At 34.3% G+C, this 24,290-nt stretch overlaps 1 protein-coding gene across 1 annotated transcript in view; it reads left to right on the forward strand.

The window, feature by feature from the left end:
• The window catches only part of LOC147071893 (uncharacterized), a 261,050-nt gene that overhangs the window by 89,565 nt on the left and 147,195 nt on the right, over window positions 1-24,290 (forward strand). Inside the window, exons 3-4 of the mRNA XM_085946419.1 lie at window positions 16,378-16,557; window positions 20,090-22,427. Coding sequence (XP_085802545.1) covers window positions 16,378-16,557; window positions 20,090-22,427 — 2,518 coding nt within the window. The remainder of the gene's footprint in view (window positions 1-16,377; window positions 16,558-20,089; window positions 22,428-24,290) is intronic.

The following is a 24,290-nucleotide window of genomic DNA, read 5'->3' on the forward strand; positions in this document are numbered from 1 at the left end:
ATGCCAGTGACTTTGTCAAACTTCGAAATGAAAGAATTTCATTTTCGTTCGACGTTCGACGTCAACAACCATTATGAGAAAACATGCTTATTTATGAATATTGTATAATTATGCTCCCCCTCACACGCACGCAACTGCGAGAAGTTAAGATTACGACCTGATGATGATGATTATGCGTTGACACGGCATGAAAAAAAGAGAGATATATGAGAAAGAATGCGGAGAAATATGTGATAGGTTTCATGCATTTTACGTTTAGCAGTTTAGCTAACTTGTGATAATATGGTCGAAGAAAAGAAACTTCTACTATGTCAATTCATGATAATGATAATGTACCGATAACAATTCATTTTACATTCATATCCATACCATATTTCCTCTTGGTGGCTTCACATGGTAAGCAGGACGTGGAAATATATTACAGGGAAACCCCGATTCTACGGTTTTTAAGGGACCCTAAAAACGATAAATGCGGGATATATATATTTAAAACTCGTTTTTCTCCTGGATTTTTTTCGAAATCTTGAATTTTTTTCAGTTTCTTAGCTAGAGTTCTAGTTGTCTTCATGGGGGCGCATTTTAGTTGCGACTTATAAAAATTCGTGATACAAGATGCGAGGCAAGCCTGAGCGCCGACCGACCTGTGCAAACAAAGCGACGTGACGAAAGGTCTGTTTGTAACATAAACAATTCTACGAAAGCGAAATGAAATTATCTTTTGGGTGTTTGGCGGGACTTTCAAAAATGAACGATCCGTGCGGGAAAACGATTTATGCGAGAATGGTAGATCGAGGTTCTACTGAGGGTGAGGGTAGAATTGGACAGCCTACAAGTACCAAATCCATTTTTATTGCAAAAAATGTATAAATATTCCAAATTATTATATCGTAGAAATTTGAAACTGGTAAAAAAGATCATACGCAATAATTCCTGGAGCCTTGTGTTGTATTATTATTACATTTCCAGGCGACAATAGGATCCATGTAAAAGAAATCTGATCTACGATTTAATTTTTATTAGAGCTAATTATTGACTAGAAAAATTTTCTGGCCGGTCCTAGGCCACGATTCTGCCAGCAGCGCTTAGTAATTGGTGGGTATTAGGCAGTGGCGAAGACTCCATACTAGGTGATTATTTAAAGCCTACCTTCTTAATAAAAATCATTTAATTTACCAACGGAAAGTAGGAATGTATTATGAATAAATACAGATAACAGCACGTCAAACAATATGCCATGGCGCAACATCTGTCTTTAACAAATTTGTATAATTATTTACCGGGAAAAGTCGTGTTTTTTTTCTGTATGTACCTACTGGTCGTGTGACCTCAGGATGTCTGGAACTTTGCATTCAAAACGATAATATTATGCTTTAATGCGTAAGCCTAAATCTTTACGTATAATATATCATTAAAATAATTAATAATTAGATAACTTAACAAAATAATTTCTATGGCATTCAATCACATAGAAATAAATATAGATTGTCCTTGAAAATAAAAAAATTAAATTATATAATGATTTTTGATGTTTTAGGATGATTTAGGAAAATTCATAATTTAAACTCATCAATCAATTTTATGTCGTCAGTGAGTTGTTGAAATTTCATCGAATTAGTGTGTCGTTATCATTAGTGTGTCCAATTCATCAGTAGTAATATCTTCCTATTTCCCGTAAGTATACCTGACAAGTGTGTTCTCTTTCTCTGATCTCCACAGCCTACCTCGTTCCAAAAGTCACCCTTCGCCACTGGTATTAAGTACTATATTATAATAGTTTAACCATTCGTGCAATGCTGACAAATGAACCACTTACATTGTTAAATTAAAAATTACGCTTAAATTATCTATTTTCCTGGGATAAATTTTATATTGGCTTTATCAATTGACGCCTATGGTAGAACAGTGCGACAACGTCCGCACCAAATCCGTAGGTTGCGGATCCGAATCCAGAGTCTGGAAATTTCTATATATTATATAATATTATAATACAGAATATTATAATAATAATATTATATTGTTTTCGTTAGAGGAAACTGGACCAAGGCAGGTGGTTAAAAACCATTTTTCGTACAAAGTCGTTGAGATAACTTCCACCACGTAGAGGCCCACGTGCTCTGTTTATGAGGTTAGTTTATTTTGGTGATAATCAATTAAGCATGATAGCCTTGGGTTATTTGTGGACCATGAAGATATTATATTATAATATGATAATATTATTAAAACGAGAAGTGATGAAGCTTTTTTGTACTTACTTTTGTAAATATTTAGATAATTATAGGTATGTACCTACCTACTTAGTGCGATATTTGTTTAATTATTATAAACTTGATTAAATATACAGACCTGTTGAATTGCGTTATTCTGATTAAAAAAAAAAAACTGAAGATTTTTTTAATGGTAGGTAGGTGGCAAAATTAATTAATTTTCAAAGCTATACATGCTTTGATTCGCTAAAAATATTCGAATGAATAACGTATATCTGTAAAGCTACTGAATAAATTTATTTTACTAGTTTAGAGCAGAGATTTCTTACAGCGTGACCGTATGCGTATATTTGTGTATTTTGATGACATATTTGTATGTAAGAAAATTTTATCATCAGTGTGTAAGAATTGAATTATTAATGGGCGTAAATTCAAATGTGAAATAAATAAACAAAAAATATGCTTACAAATAAGATCTAAAGTCTAAAGCTTAAGTAAAGTATGAAAGTCTGTGTATTTTCCGAACTTTCCATTCATTTTTCAAATTATTGAGGCTTAGCAACATGCCTAATCTAACGAAAAAAACTAAAATACTTCTATAATCTAGATTCAATAGCATTAAGTGAGTCCAGTGACGTCCCGTGGGGGTAGGAAGATTGAGCGTCGCTTGGGGGCGGCAGTTATTCGAAGGGCGGCAAATCGAGGAGAATCATTTCGTATACATAGAAATAGCTACCTGAACTTAGTAATAACGAAAATATCGCTCCATTAAAAAAGTAGCTCACTGGTTAGAAACAAAATGTTTTAACATAAAAGGTTTAACAGGCCTGTAATTTTTTTGTCAAGTTTGCGATGTCTAGTTACTTCCGTTGCCCTTCGACGTCCATGGTGACCAGAAACGACACGTGAACGGATGATACAAAATACTGTATACAAAAAATGGGGTGGCATTTTGTCTAAGGACGTCATATTTGTATGGGGTAACAGCGATCGCTAACGAGCGGAAAAGTTTAACTTTAAATAGTGAAATGTACCCATCTACACTTGCTGTGACTTCTTCAACTACATGTCATTACTGTTGTTATTAAAAAAATATAACTGAAAATGTTGGTTGAGGAGCATCTATTGTAAAATGTTTGGGCATGCTTTGTGGTCAAACGAAGCGAACGTGGAACGAAATTCGAGATAAAAATAAGTCATTAAAGAGCAAAGAATTAAGTGCCATTATTTCGTACTTAAGTAATCTTTTATCTTGGATTTTAATCTCAGTATTAAGAATAAGAACCAAGTCACTGAATATAATAACTTAAGCGCCTTTATCGGTTCTTCTCGTATTTTTTAAAACTATTTTTAATGATTGTCTTGAGGTTAGCAGCTGTGTAAAAAAAATACATCAATATGAAATTGATAAAACTGTAGCCTGGCACCTATGTCCAATTAAGTCATTAGTTAATTATATATTAGCATTTGACAGCTTAAAACTGTAAGCTTAATATTAATTATCATATCTATGTAAAATAGATTTTATTTTCATTCATTACAATACCTAATACATTTCATCGAATATAGATATTGATTGATGTGATTGCGTTAATGTTGTAGAACTTCCAAACCAAGGCATGAACAAAAATTAACCATACGTGCGAGTGAGAAAGCACTCGGTACACAAATAATCTCCGTAATATGCGTTAGAGTAAGATAGTAGACATGAATAAAGGAGTTAGGTTTTAGAACGTGAATCCGGTAATAAGGCAAACCCTGCGAGTAGCACGTGTTGCTGAAATATATAGATTTTGAGCGAATTATAAGATTAGTAGTAAGATTCTTAGTTAATTTAGAACAAAAGAAAAACTATGTTGTGTTTAAATGTGGTATCCACTGAGAAGCAAGATGATGTTATAACGTTAATAATAATACAATTGAGGTTCTACTGTGCATTATATGCAAAGAAACCGGCTTAATATAGCCGGAGAATACCCTCGCTCTCTTCAGTTCACTTTTTTCACAAACGATTTTCACGTAGTAAGCTCGACCGCTTTTCTTTCTTTTATTTTCTTTGCTCTTCCCTCTTGATATTTTTAAAAATAATTCAGTAAAAGCATAATATCTGCAGACGTCTCTGGTTACCTTTTACGCCTCGTTATACGCGCGATTAAGATTGAATGTGTTATGACGTTATGAGGTGTTCTCTACTTTATTGCTCACAGTTTGTGGACTAGAATTAGATAATGCAATTGTTCAATTATTTATACAATTATCACTTACGTATCAGGCCATCGAGTCAAGTTCCTTCTAACAATACCTTAAAACTGCATTAAGAATAGTACCTATTGAAAATTTAAGAAGTACAATATAAATTAATATCAGAACTACTTAAATAAAATAGAAAGAAGCCAATTGTGATAATAAATACTAACTTTGATTTCTTTTTAATAGGTGTCATTACTACAAAGTATCTCTTTATGAATTGCTTACAATAGATCAGAGGTCGTCAACACGGCATCCGCGGGCCTTAGGTGCGCTTGTGTTGGATATTTTTGTAGCGTCCTTACTGGTGTACAGGTGTTGACAACATTGTGAAGTTCTCAGAAAAAATAGAGATGTTAAATAAAATTAATACATACATAACAAAAAATATAGATACTAAACTAAGCTATCGATCCGTATATTATGATTCATGCGAATTATTTCTTATATTTTACGTTTAAACTACATCAATCTACAAACTACTATGTTTTGTGATAAATCAAGGTAAATGAGATTACTAACTTTATTGTAACAGACGTCTGGGAGTTAGCCACGTGTTTATTATTGTAGGGCATCTACGTCAGTAAACGCGTCACTGGCCCCAGAGAGGAGCCGAGATATCGGCAACCACAAGAATTCCTGAAAATCACAGTAATATACAGAATCCAAGGCCCACCAAAGTCAGGCCGTGACACGCAACTGTAAATATTGATGGTAGTGCTAGTTATTGATCACACTTTGAATGCAATATGGTAAAGTGTTTGTAGAAAATGATGATTGTTGCATATTGAAATAAATGGTGGATTTGAATGAAATATGCTATCGAAAATCTTCATTTAGTCCGAACAGGTTACCACCGCATTGAATTCGTAGTTAAGTTAAGTAAGCACTACCATCGTAATTCGCAATTCGGCCTCGTGCATAACCTAATCGATTCACTATGCAAACCTTCGCACACATTACCACAATATTAGATTGGGTAATTTATATACCCACGATGGCCGCGCGGCTTAAGGGTCGGCCTATAGCGTCGTGGGTCCAGGTTCGAATCCTGGGTCTGGCAAATACCTACACATAGTATTGTTTTTCAATTTCTGTATGAGTCAGAGTATGGACCTAATAGGTTGAGCAAGTGGCTGACATTCATTTCTCGTAAAAACAAAATCTGTTAATACAAACCTCCACTCCGTGGAGGCCCATATGATCTTATTAGGATCGGACATGGTCGAAAAAAATAATATATAAAACTAGTGTTAATTTAAACTGTTATGTAATAAATTCGCCCCTTATGGCAATATGATTGCGAAGCTCTGCAATACATTTTCTACTGAAAGATCTCAATCTGGTCACCTCTATAATAATGGGCATGATCATTCGTTTGCGATCGCGATGGCAAGCCCGGCGAGGTACAGAATTATTACACTCTCTTTAGAAAATCCGTAGAAGCGAAGTTAATGACAGTGAATCAGCGGCGTGGTTTTATCTAACTGTATCATCGCCGGCCTCTGAGATGTGCATTGTTATTGTTTCATACAATCGCTGTTGCCTTTGAGTCGTTCGTTCACTACAATTTGAGAGATTTTCATCTTTGTCGAAACCAGGCAAAGGCAACTCATATACCAACTGATAATTTATTTGTTTTGTGAAGTGGGGCAATTTTAAAGGTAAAAACAAAGAGAGATTAGTGATTACTGATTACTTTCGAGATACTGAACCCGATGAATTGAAGGCTGTGTCCCTTTATTTCTTTTATTGAAACTACCTACCATCATCATGTAGAATGGAACAATCTCTTCGGCTACAGTTGAACCATTATCTTGAGTTTTCGGAACCCAACAGGATTTAGTCGATTGGCATTTAGATACTCATAAAATATAATAAACTATAGACAATTTTATAGCTTCTAATAATTTAATTCTAGGTCATTATAACATGTATGTAGGTTATCGATATCAACAAATCGTTCTTAAAATCGGTATGTACCTATGCAACGTAAAACATCTGCCAATATCAATAGCTCTAAAATTTAGTAATATTATGTACTCGTAGTGTAATAAATTAAAATATTATACTGGAGCAGTGGCGCACCCAGGGGGGGGGGCAAGGGGCCTTGCCCCCCCCCCAAAACATTGAAATTGAAAGCCAATAGATTAGACAAATTAAAACACGGCAAAAAAATGATTTGTAATAATTCTCCAGCACCCTTTTTAGAAAATATTCTTAGATTTTAATTTCTAACACAAAAATTTCGAAACACTAATGTCAGGTTTTTTTAGAAACCCAATACCTAAGGGAACTGTCAAAAAATTCTCGGTGTCCACCCGAATTCCGGAGTGGTGTAGGTCATGGCTGGGGAGGGCTGACAGGGCTCTAGCCTGGGGGCCCGGGCTGTGGGGGGCCTGACGTATCGGGTTGACCAGATAAGTGAGATAAACACACATCATAAATTAGCTTTAATAGTAAAACCGTCGCCTGCGGCGCTATTACACTTCATGGCCATGAACATTTTCAATTCCTTTAATAATTGTGCAATATATTTTTTGATTATTATGTGTCGATACTCGACAGCTCCATTATTAAAGTAGATGTATTAAAAATCGCCAATAATTCACTGTATAAGAACCCTTAATTTGAACTAAAATACAATTTGAAAAACGTTAATGTAGTGTTTCACACTGCATTTAATCTTAGCGGTAGGTAGGGGGCCCGCCAAATATCCTAGCCTGAGGGCCCGTATCAGGATGTGGGGACCATGGTATAGGTACACCGAGTGCAATAGACAAAAGACCGATAAACGAGTAATTAAGCTGTGGAGAAGAAAAAGAGTCTATGGGACTAATTTACATTCTCCTCCTTGGCCCCCCCCCAATATTAAATCCTGGGTGCGCCACTGTACTGGACTTCAGTAGCAAAGGGTGGAGATAGGCTATTAAGATTCGACATAAAAAGTGGACACTAAACTTTGTCACTCATACTTATTTGTTTTCATTGAACTAAGAATACAATTATTTGCAGATGGTGCTGGTTAGTTTTTAAAATTCACATTAAATCCACCAAATCTCTATAGTTTAGGTATGCTACGGGCAATCGGACAAAAATAATGTACCTACACTTTTTCAGTCATATTAATTTGTTTTTGGTGAAATATGAATACATATCATATTAGAAATGGCGTTATTCAGTAAGCCCTGTCCGATTATAAAATTTTAGATATTTTATTGAAAAACGAATATTTTTTAGTATATCTACTGTGGTTTAGATTAGGCAGGGTTTAATTGAATTTAAAAAACTAACGAACATTAACTACACTATACACTGTAGTCTTAGTTCAATGAAAGCAAATACAATATATGGAATAGTACAAAACTTAAATCCATTAGAATTTAAATTAAAATTCCTTCAAGTACCTTCGGTCGATAGTATTAATATTATAAATAAAGTTTAGTGTGCTCTATTTATGAAGGATATTAACAGACTACCATCACCCTTCGCCGCTGCTGGATCCCGACACATTTATTTAACTGTCTTGTTTTAACTGTCAATTCATGGTTTAAATGCATTATTTTATTAATTTAATTTAACAAAACGCAAACATTTTATAGTACTTTTCCCACTTTTAATACATAAATCTGGACCGCTTTTGTCCGCCTCAGTCGTCCACTCAGTTGAAAATGTCCCTCTGAGGCGGACGAAACCTGTCAAGATTTATTTATTAAAAGCAGAAAAGTAGGTAAGTATTACAATTTTTTTTTGTTTTATTAAATTAAATTAATAATATTTATTTAAAAACAAAACACTGTGTAAAGAAAATATCAGAATTGAGGATGTTCACAACATGACATTTAAATTTTAAAAGAACTGGTGATATATAATCAAGCATGTTCTAAAGCAGTGTTTCCCAAAGTGTGGTACGCGTACCCCCTGGGGTACGGGAAGAGTTTGTTGGGGGTACGCGCTGCACCGGGCTTTGTCCTGTACGACATCAATACAACATCCATGGTAGATGCTATTTCATTCTTCTCATTGATTATAATGAATGTTATTTATAATAAGTAGGTATAACTTTTCTTCATTTTATTTATATTTTATTATGAATGAATTTACTAATGAATATACACAATGTTATACATTAAATTAATTTTTCACGTTGACTAGTCTCGCACCTCTCGGTACGAGGAAACAGTTTTGATCCAGAGACCAGAAGAGGTCGTGGCTGTGACCATCTAGCTAAATTCTAGGTAATTGATAGGCGCATATAAATTTAAATTCTTCATAACGTCAAGAATGGATATGATCCCTCGTGAGACAGTCAAAAATATTTTAAGATAATGTAAATCGAGCACGCCTCAGAAAAAGATACCTAATCGGAAAATAGTCGTTTGACGAATTATCGAAACATAATAAATTATGTCTTCGCGCTGTATTTCCATTGTTGTTATCAAACATTTCATATTATAAAAAGAAATTTCTTTTCTTCGTGAATGAGCACCGCAGAAAGGATTCGCGTATTATTTCGATTTCAAAACAACTCAACTATTTCAAATAGTATACGGTTGTCTCGTCTCGTTTCGGTACGCTTCGATTGTGAAAATGTTTTCATTGATTTCCTACTTTTGAGCGTAATTCTATGCATTTCCTATTGAATAATAATGGCCATTTATCAGATCGAATTCAATAGACTGACGTCAGCATGTTATTATTGGCGTTAGCATTCTTTGGATTCACGATTTTCAATTATTTAAACGAGTTTCAAGGAATTCGCGTGAATTTTGTTTTACTGTAATAGTTGTATTAACTTGTATTACGGTGTAACGTAAAATTATTTATTTTGGTACTTTATTTATTTGAATTAGTGCAATAATAGGAATTAGCAAATTACTTGTATTTCTAATATCCCATTCAGCTTTCAATTCAATTGATAATGAATAACTTGATGTTTTTGAAATGGAGGAAAATGTTCTTAGAATTCATTTCATATTCTTGTCACAAAATTTTCCCATAATAGTTTGGAAATAGGTACATCAAAAATATTTTTTCACGAGGAGTGCTGGAAATTTAAAAATCTGTATTCAATGTTGGGCGTGAAAATTAATAGAATAGAATACTGATTATTAGTCTCTCTTATTCAGTAATATTAAATTTGCAAAAAAATGGAATTTGTAAGCGCAGATTTCTGTTTTATCATACTACGTTTGTTTTTATTAATTAGTTCCGTCTTTTGTCAGTAGAGGCGCTTGTGTGTACTACAATCACAACGGTGCGATTGTTTTTTTGCTTAGCTCACGATAATTAAAATATTAATATAATTATATTTTTTTAGATTCATTATTAATAATAATATATTATTCAAAGTTTCCATTATGAGATAGGTACCTTCAGGTATAAAGTATCCTTTCTCTCATTCTGATCGAATTAGGAAACACACATTTATTAAGTTTCTGTTTAACTTCTGACATGAAAATTGTTACTATTATTATGCTCATGTGCTCGTATTAATATAGCTATTTAATGATTCAATTATACACAAATATATTTGATTTAGTGATTTTAACGGTAGGTACCTTAGCTATGCGGTTTGCTGTTTGTAATTGAATAAGAAAATAACTTTCGTAATTATCTATATCGAATGCCTATTTACGTTTATACATTTCTGTTTATTTTCAAGACAGATCAAATTAAACATCAGTGTATGTCAAAACCTTAATTGTAATTTTATTTTGTGGCACCGTCCAATCTCTTTGATGTATAAATTTAATAGCCAAACAAATGGTGAATGAATCGTGAAAACTAAAGTGATGTGATAATAGATTTATATTTACTAGCGCACTCTGTGATTGAATAGTGAAACAATTTTGTTTCATGTTTTTCGCCGTAACACCATTGGTGAGCCGCATTACACAGCCGGAAAGCTTATTTAGCGGGCTTTTTAATATTGGCGCCTTTTTACGACCAGACAATAATTTATTATATACAAATATTTATATGATTTATTGCCCTGCGTGACGTCTAAAAATAATTCAGAACTTCAATCATGTAATTAATGGATGAAATCTGTTTTAATTAATTTAATTGCATAATATATGGGTCAATTCGTTCTGAATTATTGCCGTTTTAAAACTGATTTATTAGGTATGGGTTTGAAAAATATATCCTTGGATTGTAAATTATTCTTTTATTGAGGCCATTTCCTTGTTACCATTGATAAATAATTAAAGTAAGCGAATCCAAGTAAAACAAATACGTATTACGTATACCGTGTACCTATAATTTAAAAAAAATATTTTCATGAGTATCTTCTTAGTGATTTCTTTTAAATCCGTAGCGGAACGAGTCCTAGAAAAAAATGACGAATTGGGACACGAACCCGCATCTATTACCAACTCATAAAAATACGGTATTTATAGATACGCTAATACTATAATTTTCTTGATTTAAAATTACATTAGGACATTTGGATCGAGAGCCCAATTGAATAAATCACTCACCCGGAAAGTTAAAGATGTGTGCATGAAATCTACCCGGAATACAACAATATAAGATTATATATTATTATAAGTAGGTACTGTGTCTGTAAGGCAAAGTTATATAAAATATGCAAGTAAAAACCAATTCCAAGTATGCAGTTTTATTGCAATGAGGACCGGTCTCGCAAATTAATGTATATGAATGATTCAAGTAATGTATGAGGTGTGGAGCAATAACATTTTTTTCAACCAGTTCACAATACTTGTTCAGTGAAATCGGTCGTGATAATAATCATGTGATTGTAATAGTACGAATGACAATGATGGGTACGCTGTACACATATTAGTATCTTCTTTTTTAGTTCTTTAAGTTAGTCAAAGTAAATTTTCATCAAATATTGATTTTATTATACGGTTAAGTCACATCCATTATTCTGTATATGTATATAACATCAATATATTATGTAAACTATAATCTATTACTGTTATATTTTTCCAACGAAGTTTTTATTTATTTAACAATATCTGAGTAATTGGTAGTTGTTTCGGGCTATACATCCATTACTAAAACGGTCTGAACGTGGTCATTAATATATTTATGTACTTATATTATTTGCATGAAGTTGATGTACTATTTTATTTATATTATATAGGTAGGTACGTCATACATTATGTATTGTGTAGTTAAAACGTGATTACGGATTAATCCATTGTCTGAATATCTAATATTATATTTTTTTTTACTAAACTAAGTATTCAATTAAAGTTTAGTTCCCATCATTTTTTTATTGCACCAAGGAGCGCGTGCATTTTCTTGTTATCACTTGGTTATTAGTAATAATTTATGTGTAGTTAGTGTACCTATAAAACAAAACCTTTTTTATTTATTCCAAGAGTTGATACAGGGGTTTCAAATGTGATTATTGTGTATTATTATTTCAATTTAATTAGCAATATACGTACATGAACACAAATCTCTCAAAACTCAACAATAAAATCATTGAACACCGTCTTGTATAGAGATGGACTCTAAACGCATGTGCATGAGTCGAAAAAGGATTTCTAGGACTTGCTTCAGCAAGGCGTTTTATAAAGAACATTATAGAAGGTTCTGTCTGGATACTGGAAGATCATTCAACTTTTTTTTTATTAAAATACTTTTTTTTTTCAATAAGTAATCACTTTCCATCAAAGAACGATCATTTATTTTATAATAATACTAGCTGACCAGACAAACGTTGTTCTACCATATAAATTATTTCTAGTGAATATTTTGGTTTGTTAAATAAAAAAGTAACGAATGTATCGTAAGTGTGTGGGGATGGGATCTATGACAGAAAGAGGAATAGAGCACTGTAAACGATGACCGCCGATAAAAACAAAAAACATCAACCATTCATTTTCTCAATTCAAAATGAGTAATGATGTTCATAATGAATGAATTACCTGTGACAGGATCTCGTTGTTTAATGTTTATGCAATATCCGTCTTGTCCCTTCCAGAAAATTAGCGGATATTGGAGAGCGTCGTATGAACGGTGTGTGTCAGCGATGAACCCCAGATTATTGTTTCTTCTTCGAATCACGATTTCTCGCGTCGATGTGCGGTCGCCAACCATGATTCCAGCAATGTCGTCAACAACAGTCGCATTGAATCGACGTACGTGCTCTCTAGCTGGTGTTTTATCAGGATTGATGACAATAGCGTGATTGTCACTTTCCAATTCGTGCATGTGTGCTTTGAAGAATTTCAATAATTCATTGTGCTCATTCAACAGGGCATCCAGTTCGCCGACGATGCGCCTGGCATTAGGCGAATTGAGGCTATTGTAGCCGCAACGTGCATCGACATGATTGATGTCCTCACCGCCGCGCCCATCAAGTAGATTTGTAAAAATGTATGTGGTTCGTTTGGCATTAGCAGCAATGAGCCTACTTTGTGGTATACTTGACCATTGATTTTGAACGTAGAATGGAATTGTTGACCATTTGCCGCAGTATTGTGAACTATTTCTGTTGCTCCAGACGAAGTCATTTGGAAGCATGAATTGAATGTGCAAATGGATTTCAGGAACAGGTTTGAATCTGGAACCGTGCCAATGAGCAAGCTGTTCAATGGTTCTGGTGGTATCTCAATTTCTGGTAGTTGCACTTTTCCTGATGCGCAACACATCCCGGCTGACTCATGTTTGTATTTGAGCGCATGACAATGGGGACATTTTTTGTCCATAGCGCACTTTCGGATGAGCGGAATATTCAATATCTGGCTCGTACTCGAATGCGAGACGAAGGAACGAAGCGGATGTAAATGTTCGATGTACTTGTTGGCGTTGTCGGTCATTTGCTCTGCGTGTGTTAACTACGAACCGGCGCGCTTGGCTCCGTTCCAATTGTCGTTGTTGATTTCGTTCAGCTCGTGCCTCTTGTGATCGAGATGCACGCAATTGCGACATGCTTACACGCACGTTTTTGTTATCTTGTTGGATTTGTTCGTCTGTTCTTTCTACTCTACTATTTCGCATGTTTGTTGCTTTATTCGTTCGACGGCCCAAATGGCCCCCCTTGCGTATTGCTGGCATTGTGCACTGTAATACACGCACATAAAAATAGATAAATTAAAATAAATCATACAAAATTTTGCACGCACTGCGTTGTGATATGCCGAATGAAATGTCAAAATGACGCGACGCTTCTCTTGAATTCTTCTCGGGCGTAGCGCCATCTGTCATTCAACAACATAAATAATTTCGTTCTGTTTGAAATACGATCGACGGTTAAATTTGTTCATACAAAAATAATAAAATCGCGATAAAAAAAATGGGAGGGTGGGGGTAGGAGGGTTAAAATTTGGGGTTATAGGTAATTTTTATGCCAAATAATAAAAAAAATACAAAAAAAAAATTGTCAAAAAAATAAAAGAAAATTTTTCTGGATAGAGATACCCTAATCACCTAGCGGTATGAAATATACTTGTTGACCTATTCTCATACCTAACAAATATACATTAAAAAAATCATAAAAATCGGTCGAGCCATTTCGGAGGAGTTCGACCACAAACATCGTGACACGAGATTTTTATATATATAAAGATTGAAATGACATAGTTTATTATGATACATAGTTATTTTTGTTTTCAAAAAGTAATTGAATTATGTAATCAACCGGTAGGTATTACCTACTTACACTTGATTGTTATAATAATTTTAAAAAAATCAATCAATTCCGCCTTTAGGTACTTGTCCATTACTCATGTTATTTGTTAAACGTATTTATCACTTTATATTTACTGCATAGGTATATATTTTTTTTATTTCAAAGTGAAAATGTAATCTTGGTCATTTATGTTGTATTTCGCAATAGTATTGCCTCCCTCCGTTTTTTTTTTATTTCCCGCCTGAAATAACTTAACGAACAATTCCACAAAAACTCGTATCGCTGCTGTCAAATCGTTATCTATCCGGAACTATTTTGCAGGAGAGCGAATACAAAATTTGAAATCAGTTAGGCAAGAAAATATAAATCAAATTTTATATTAGTATTTTAAATTCAAATTTGAATTCCAATTCTTTTTACATACTTCTTAAAGAACGTGTGTGATTAAATGGATGATAATATATAACCTCAGTTTTTTTTAACTTGGGAAAATTTTATAACTACACATATTTAAGTAATTCTTCGTCGAAAATAAAAAAAAAACTACATCCATAATCATTTGCCATCACATTACCGAAATAAATATTTTGTTTTGGTTAAACTCGATTGTCTATAAATACTCTTCCAGTTTGACGCTGACCGTGTCTGTGTTTAATATACACCAGTCAAGAAAACAAAATATTTACATTGAACGATCGTTTGGTGTTACCTGCTGACCTTTGATTGCGCTTACCTGTCAAACACATTCCTTCACATGCCGAACAAAACGAACGCTGCTTGCATAACGAAACAAGCGACTTCAAGATTACCTCAAGGATTTTCACATAAGAGACAATCAGCACAAGAATAGTAAAATGATTATTATTGTGGACTTATAATAAAATAAAAATTTAAATACACGAATGAGTCAGTTTTATTATTAGATGGTTCTGCAATAAAAAGATAATTATAATATACAAGTTAAGTCGTCAAGGTGGGTGTGGCAAAATATCTTTAAAATATTATGTTGCTTATATTATTGTCGATTCTCGGTGACTTCCATTATATAAACAAATAATTGTATTGTAAATATTATGTAGTATCTAAGTGGCCTTAAGAAATCGGCAACGTATTGGCAGATACAACTGAGAATGGTTCTCTTATTTATAATAAAGATTTCTTAGTTATGTTAACTAAATAGCGTCATCTCTGTATTTGGACCTTTATCCATATAATTTTAAAACAACAATGAACGGTTTCTCGTTCCTTCAGTTGCTCATTTTCAACTGAAAACCCCTATCATAATAATTATATATAATATAATAATGTATATATATAGGTACTAGAAACACCAATTATAAAGATCGTTTTATTTTATATTAAAAATCGAAAATATACTTTTGTTCGTTTATAGATGAATTATTTTCTTAAGGACATATTCGATACGTAGATTCTTCCCAATCTCTTAAAAGAAACTATCTACTGAATGTTTAAGAGTTTATACCTTATGATGCTTGTAGACTCTTCTCCAGCTGTTGGAGTATCCCTTTCCAGAAATCCTTGTGATGAGGTTCACAATTAAAGACTTTATCATGATGCCATTTGAGACATCCAATTAATATCCATCTTTTTACGTAATATTAATTAGTAAATGATCGTCATACTGTCGTACAAAAACAATACAAAATAATCGTCCATCGAAGGACTCTTGTATTTTACAAAATATTAGAGGCGCGTTCAGGAATTTCAAAAAATCATTTTTCACGTTACCTAATTTTTGTTTTTGAGAACATTGAGAATATTTGAATTTTTCATAATTTTCGAAAAGGCGCGGTAACATAAACTCTTTGATAACGCGATATATTTATCATTCGTAATGGTTATAGTTTTACTTTTGACTATCAAGATGCATTTGAAATAATTATGTGTAAGTATGCACACTATCTACGATTAATTAAAAAAAAACTTTTGAAACTAACTTTCTTTTCGTAACGTCACCGAGTTAAAAACAATACAATTTGAATAATACTTTGCATATGGAAAATTGATAAAGCTTCGATAATATTTCCGTTATTGGTGTCGACAGAACATTAATGTAATCTATATGCATTGTAATTCAAGCATTTTTAATAGAATTTAAATACAAAGCGGTTTATTGATAGTATTTGCAATATAAGATATACATAACCCATACTATCCTCACACCGAAGTCGCAGTTGACAAAAATGGTGTGGAATTATTTAAAATTTAAAATCAAATCGAAGTGATTAATACAATTTCATCAATAATTACGGCAACGTCAATAATAAAAACGCTTTCTTTTATTCTCAGATGCAGCTTTATTCCTGGGTTCGGGATGCGGGGGATCCGGAAGTGGGATGGCTCACTTCTTGGAGACAATCGTCGAGGAGACCAGCGAGGACCTCTGCTCCGACGGAGGATCAGAAAGACCCCCTTGCTGGCTGGACGATAGTGATGCTGATTCTGTCATACACGTACCCCAAGGAAAAGGTATTATATTCAATGAAACAAAGCCATTATGTCACAACAGTCTGTACTTCCATAAACCTGAGTTATTGTTATGTGATTCAACAGTGTTAACATCATTCGTTTGCCATGTAAAAAGCAATACACGCAACATACATTAATTCGTCAATCTGGCTTCAATTCCAGCCCGAGAAACCCCTCAAACTTAATAGTTGGATACTTTCTCAATTTTTTTCTCTTCATCCGAAACTACGTTTAGCTTGGATATTTAAGTAACTTTATGGGTCCCATTTTTCATTGACTAGGGCCCAGGGTTTCCCAAACTGTGATACGAGAAAGATTTGAATAGTACACACTACACACCGGTATTCGTTTGACTTTTTTCGTAAAATATTCAACTTACCTATGTGGTTCACGCATTGTTGCCAACCGTATTCTGTATATTAATATATCATTTTGATCCACAAACTATGTAATTAATAATTGCATCGGAAATACTATTATTTCTGAAAATCAGAAAAGTAATATGAATAAAAATGAAAGTGTGTATAAACGTCATTGACACGACATAAAACTATAAAGTGATACCCGTGTGCTGTATGATTGAGCATCACTGGCATTAAAAGAGACGTAGCACTCGACGTAGGAATTTTAACACTAATTTTACAATTCTAACAAAATCTAGAAAAACAATTCAAATGCCAAAACCAACAGCGAGCTTTAAGTGCTGTGTAAATATTTTACTGTTGATAACGAATTGCAAACAAATCTGCTCAACGTCACTAGAGAAAAAAACACTTTTGCGATTCAAGATAACGGAATAGAAAATATAATAAAATTAGGCATATGCCTTTTTAGAGAAATGGGTATACTTTGAAAATGAGTGTGAAAATGTTCGTTTCTACTATTTCACCGACCTCTTCTTTCTGACTCATTTATTGGGAGACGACGACTGATTAATGCAACACCATTCCATGATATTTTTTTGGTTTTCCCTGCATTCCTTCTAAATAGAAAACTCGTATTCAATCAGTGTCGCCAGCGTAGCATTTTTCTTTCCAGATTTAGATTTTTTCAATCTACACCTAGCTTGTAAAATATGCATCTTCGCATTATCACCACAAACAGCTTTAAATTTCGCACAAAATCCTGGAATTAAAATACACCTGTCAATGTTTTTCGTCAGTGGTAAACTTTTCGTAAACCAACTAATTCAAATCAAAAAATGTATGTACCTATAGCAATTCGATAAATTTTGATGTAAAACCTGATAACTGTAAAATATTATGTTTACAGTACAGCACTAAAAACTGTATGTTTCTGCAAATTAAAAAATATCTTGTTACGTAATTAATTGCACTGGCATTTACTAACTATCACAACAACCCGAGGTTGGAAACAGGTTATCTGAATCTTCAATTTTAGTTAACTATAATTGACCGTTCCGAAGATGAGTTTATAGCCCGAAACAGTTGTCAACTTAAATTAATCGATTAAAGTAGAATTAACAAAAAATAACTTTGTTTCAAAACCATTAGTTCAAATATTGTTTATGTTAAATTTATATCATAAAATTAAACATTTTTCAGTTAACCCATGTAGGTTCGTTACATTACAAGGTTTATTAATAAAATTAGATTTATTTTTTTTACCTTCTAATAAGCATATTACAATGCCAACAATCAGCAAATTCGACTTTTAACTATGTTTTAACAGCACCTCTCTTTGCTGCGTTAACTTTTAGAGCGAGGTAGGCAGTTTTGACAGTTTAGACGGCTAACTTATTGTAACAATTATAATACTTCAATACATAAATATGACAAACTACCCTCGATATAGAAAAGATGCGTTGATATCATGAAGATTTTCAATTCAAGGACCCAAAGTCATTAAAAACTTCATTCACTTATTTTATGTTACAAGAAATGAAAATATAATTAATATTAATATAGATTATATAGTCTTGATAATGGTGTTACAACCGAAATAGCTATCGACAAACCTTTTTAAAATCCTTTAGAATTTAATATTAATTATAATTTCATTTCTTGTAAAATGGAATTCTACCAAGTAAATGCTAACTCAATTAATTATTTTATGTTGTTTTAAAAATAATTATTGTTCTTCTCATTTATTTTTAATTTACTGATTATGTAATATTTACCTACCTTATAAAACAAACAAGGTGTGTCGTCAAAATTTCAAGGTATGCGGAGTGTTCCATCGCTGGAAAAGTTCAGTTTGGATATAGAGAAAATTCGCTTAGAAAACCTTATTATATAACTGATATTATTGTGACAAAACCTGTTTGTGAAGAAAATAATGAATGAAATGTTTCACAGTAACATGTTGTTCTATTCTTCCTGCCTTATCTACCAGATGTCATGTTTATCGTCTTGATCTATCGTGACGATGTCTGAATCTGAAAATAAAGTAGTGATGCTTATTTCTACTGTCGTCGCGTCTCTCCGGTCACTTTGAACCACACGGTAGCTATTAATAATGGACGAGTAGTCATTTCTCTTAATTAACAGGTGTGGTATTAATAAATTGGCTTTGTCATTAAAACTGCTTTATTATTTCCTCATTTAAAAGATATTTGTATTATTGTCAGTGTTCAGCGTAAACTTATTATTATCTGAATACACGACGAAACACAGTTATGCAGGGCGGGGCTCTAACCAGCATCCATCGGATTCCGACCAATGTGCTTTACACAATTGGCCATCTACGCCCTATCAAATTAGATATAGTTCTAATTACAACGAAAGTATCTAAAAGTTATGCGACTGGTGTGTTTATTAATTTTTTCTAATATTGACAATTGGCTTTTGTAATTTGACCAATATAAAGTACCAATTAATGCCTTAGCCGGCGTCAAAATCTCTCCAAACTTTAGTCTTTTCGTACTTGTACTAATAATTTTAAATTATATTTATGGTGTTAACTGTCAAACCAAATCGAATCAAAGTAATTAAAATAATCTATATTTTGTTCAAGGAATAGTTCACAATGCTAATGAATGTAACATTCTTTATTAAACATAGTTTAGAAATAATTATGTTATATCGTTACATTCATGTTCGTTGAATAAAAACATATACTTACTTTAATTTAAACTCATAAGATTACTAAGGAAGATAGGGACAAAACAAACGTGGTCGTAAAATAAAATCTTATTGAGAACACATTATTATTATGTTTCACACTAAAAACATGAATAAAGATAGTATCAATATTTTGTCATGTAGTAGCAAAAAGTCTTTTGAGAACTCATACCTCCTTTACAGAATGTTGAAAATAGTCATGTAGAATTTACAATCGCGTATTTAATATTGCAATCGATTTACCGGTCCCTTTGTATTCGTTCAATCCTCAGCACTGCAAATATACGTATCATAATATTTGTTCATTTGACATTGATCGTTATATTTAGTTGACTCTCTTTCTCCTATTAGGTACTATAATAAAATTAATATTGATACCTAAATCCTGTATTATATTACATTCGTTTTACAATAATTTGTCTAAACAACTGTTTTTATTTTGTCCATAGATGAATGTGACAGTGGATCCGAACGCGATTTCCTCTGCCCAGCAAAGAGACGCCGACCAAACCAACTTCGACCAGAATGCCCTCCGAGTCCAACCGACACTATCAGCCTCTCGTTGAGTTTATCGCGAAGTTCCAGTTTAGCACAATTCGAAAGCCTTGAACAATCTTGCCAATTGACCGATGTATCGGGACCTCCCTCGCCAATATCCATCCTCAGTTTGGACAGTCTGGAAAGATTGAAAGGAATGCAACCTACAGAGATATCTCCTGACAGCCTTGATAATTCTTCAGATTCTGAACATAACAGTTCTTCGTCGCAAGGTTCTGCATATAGATTAGGTTCAAATAGATTTAATAATGGATCCGTCTCCGAAAGCCATTTTAATGATAGAAGTTTACCTGAAGAAAGATTTTGTGATGAAACCTATATTGTACAAAACGGAGTTAAAGACAGTTTAGGTGAAACGAATCGGAGTTTCTTTAACTGCGACGAGGAAACTAGATACTGGAATGCGAACGTGGACCGCACGAACGAGGGCTCCAGTTCCAGCGAGTTCTCCGACACGAGGAGCAGCGACAGCGAGCGAACGATACACGAACAGACCGTCCGGGCCGCCGAGCCCAGAGACCCTCCCCTAAAGTACAATTTCAAATCCTGCAGAAGCCTCGACGCCCTGCCGTCCTTAGAGAATTTAGACGCTACCAAAATAGACGGCGGCGCGTTCGCTTGTCCGCCCAGACGGAAAACATCCGCGCCGCAGTATTCGGTCGAGAACTTAAGCGAAGACAGCGGCTACTCAGACCATTTTTGCAATTTCCTCCGAATGAAGTCAAAGTCGATCCCTAACGTCAGCAAAAAAAATCCCGCCGCAGCGCCGTGCAACGAGCATTCCCTGAAGCGCAAAAGTGACGACGACCTGCCGTCGTTACTCGTCGCCAAGTGTCAGAGGAAAAGCGAAGTGGGCGATCAGTTCGGCGCGCGGGGCGAGTTCCGTCCGAAAGTGGCGTCGCCGGATGTCGCGTCGGCGAGGCGTCGCGAGACCGCTGCGGCGGGGGGCGCCACAGTCGGGACGCAAATAACCGCCGGCGTCTTTCGTTCTCGGCGACCCGAACCGTCGTCGAGTTTGCCTGACTTGTCCGCCGCGTCACGATCGGACGCCGCATATCACTTCGACCCGAAAAACGCGAGGAACACTCTTCCGAGAGCCACCGCCGACAGGTTCGCCAGGCTTCTCGACGAAGAGTTGAACCGCGACGACGGGAATTTATACAGTGTGTCAAGTGTACCCAAGGACTTAAATTTATGTGACGAACCGGCGAGTGCGGATTGTGCTCCGTCATCACTAGATGACAACTGGAGTTTCGGTTCTGAGCGCGCAGTGTCAGTGGCCGCGAAAAATTTCGACCTGTGCGATTTCGACTATCCCAAAAGAACAAACAGAGCAGTGATACAGGAAGCTTCGTTCAAACAGTCGTTTCGCGTGTGTGACAGTTTTACAACGAGTGTCGCGGATCTGACAGTGCTCGATTACCGCAGTGACGCGGACGGTAACGCTAAGAATGTTCTGAAGAAGTTTTCCGCGAGGACTTCGAAAATGGCCAGAAATTTGCCACCCACGCGGGAGAGGAGTGCCGAGAGCGACTCTACGACTGAGTCGGAGAAGGTATTCCTCGGTGAAATGCAGAAGACCATGCGGGAACTGAGCGATCAGTCCAAGAAGATTTTGGAAAAGTCTTTGGACTGCGGTAACTTTGATAAGAATCTCTCAATATTGACTAACAAACGCCTGCATTCAGCTTTTAACCCGTTTGATGATGTCATAGCGGAACTAGAAAAGAAACAAGCGCGATCAAAAACCTCCAGCACGACTCCACAACAGCCTGCAGCACCGGCATACGAGTTCAACTATTATGGAGACGATGCTGATCCACCTTACTACAGAAGACATTATGAATTATCAAACTCTAACACAGAAACGTCAAGTCCGGACGTATCGGAAGCATTTGGTGGAGATCTTTTTTATCATTCCACTCCTGTTAAAGGAGGCGATAAGGTGCAATCGACGCCTAACTTAAACACATTCAACCAAGACGTTGAAGACCTCTACACGAAGGTTACACCTCAGGATGATATGAGGTCGTCAATGCAGCACGTCCCATTGAAGAGCGAGTTCAAACCGGTTGGGATTTTAGGCTCCAAATCTCAAGGCTTGTCAGGGTCAGGAAGTTCAAAAGGAGTCCACTTCTGTCCAGTTGTCGCTGAAGTCAGTTGGAGAGAGAGAAGCTATTCTGAAGACTCGACCGGCGAAGCATCCAGTACGAGTTCTGCGTACAGCGGGTAAGATAATATTGTTTTTATTTTTGTTGTGAATCTCGAGAAACTTCACTTTGTTATAAATAGTATATCTTTTTAACAGTCATATTATTAGCTCTCTCATAAAACGATGAAATCTGTAGCTCAAGGTTAATGGTATCGAAAAAACTAGCGTTATCTATTGAATTAATTATTTTGTATTTAATTGTACGACAGGTACGAATGGTTACAAAATATTATTATTATATTTACAAAGATTTTCTTAGGTCGTATTCTTATTTGTCCGGTGGTTGTTTGTCCGGTACAAATCTTGCAATCGATTTTTAACTAACTTCCCGACTAGCTAGACATTTGAAACTTTTAGAATATTTCAGAACACGATGCCAATGCATTTTTTTAATACTTTTAGCCAATCTTTAAGTATAATTTATTTTCAGTTTCAGTCATTTTCAGTTAATTCTGTTTTGTATGAAAAGTTATTTTGATACCATTATTGGTTGCTAGGGGGTCCAAGCAACTAAATTATTAATATATACGTGCGTTACTACGGAAATCAATATGAAATGACATTTCATTATTCAGTATTTCTATCAAGTACAAATTTTTTGGATCGTTTAAGCTAGTCAAGTCAAGTTTATATGATTCAACAGAAAATTTAAAAACGTTTATATAAAAAGTTCTTTTTATCTTGTAATTATTGTCTGCTAACTTGTGCACTAACCAAATCTAGCGAGCCACGTAATTCCTCAAATTCGCAACTCATACCTAACAACTAGATACATACTCACTTATATGAATATAGCAATATGTGCTGTGAGCTGTTCTTTTATCATTATAATTTTGGAATAATATTATGAATATGCAGAATTTTATTTTTAAATCGTAAATCACTAATGTACCGAATGTACGTAGACATAATGTAGTGTAGGTAGATAATATTTCCTGTTATTCAGAAATCGGGGGGCCCTTGTTTAAAATTTTGATTGATATCTTTTTGTTAAAAAACAAACACAAAACTCGTTCATTAATTAAGTTGACGTTGTATCTTTGACGTTTTATCCCATTTTGTACCACATACGGTTGCTGTCATAATATTGTATCCGTTTTTCTGCCGTTTATCGTACCTTTACCTACCTAATGAACGTTTGTATTGTGTCTATTATTTTTATACAATTATCGTTTGTGAGTATTTATAATATGTATTGCACTAAATCGTGCTGCTTCTTTTTTTGTCCATATATCGCAGATATATAAACACGACTGAAAAATCATAGTCATGAATCGGATTAGTTTTTAATTAACAGGATGTTGTTAACAAATTTAATGCTAGCTGTATAAAAGTATTATGAATAAGTATATCATAAATATAATATAAACTAAATCTATTTCATTCTTATGATTAAAATGTCACTACGTAAGTAGCAGTGGCGTGCCACTCATAAATATGCTGTAGGTGTAGATGCTGCGCATACCCAGGAATAAATTAAATGATCTATGTAATAATATTATACTTAGATATTTACTATGAAAATCGAATGATAAATAAAGGCTCTAAGTAAGTATAATACTAAATTACACAGGTAAATTATTTTCAAACTGTATCAGAGGTATCAGGCTGCAATACCGCATAATTTAATATAAACCCTTTTCGTTGTTTGTTGCAAAATAAAAATGGAACTTTGTCAAACTTGCTTCAGCGATTTTTATAGACCACGTTAGGCTCCATCCGAAAGAAGATTAAACATCTTTGATTGGCAATCAATGATCATGCATAATATAAGACGATTGGTTATGTATTACTTAAGCCAGTCTGTTTTATTTTTGGTAGGTTATAAACATTGAATTGCACACTTATATAATTGAAAAACCATATTGAGTGTCCTCATA

This window comes from Rhyacophila brunnea, unplaced genomic scaffold, assembly GCF_057557595.1.
Source record: "Rhyacophila brunnea isolate RB1 unplaced genomic scaffold, BYU_Rbru_1.0 scaffold_2, whole genome shotgun sequence".
Taxonomy (NCBI): Eukaryota; Metazoa; Arthropoda; class Insecta; order Trichoptera; family Rhyacophilidae; genus Rhyacophila; species Rhyacophila brunnea.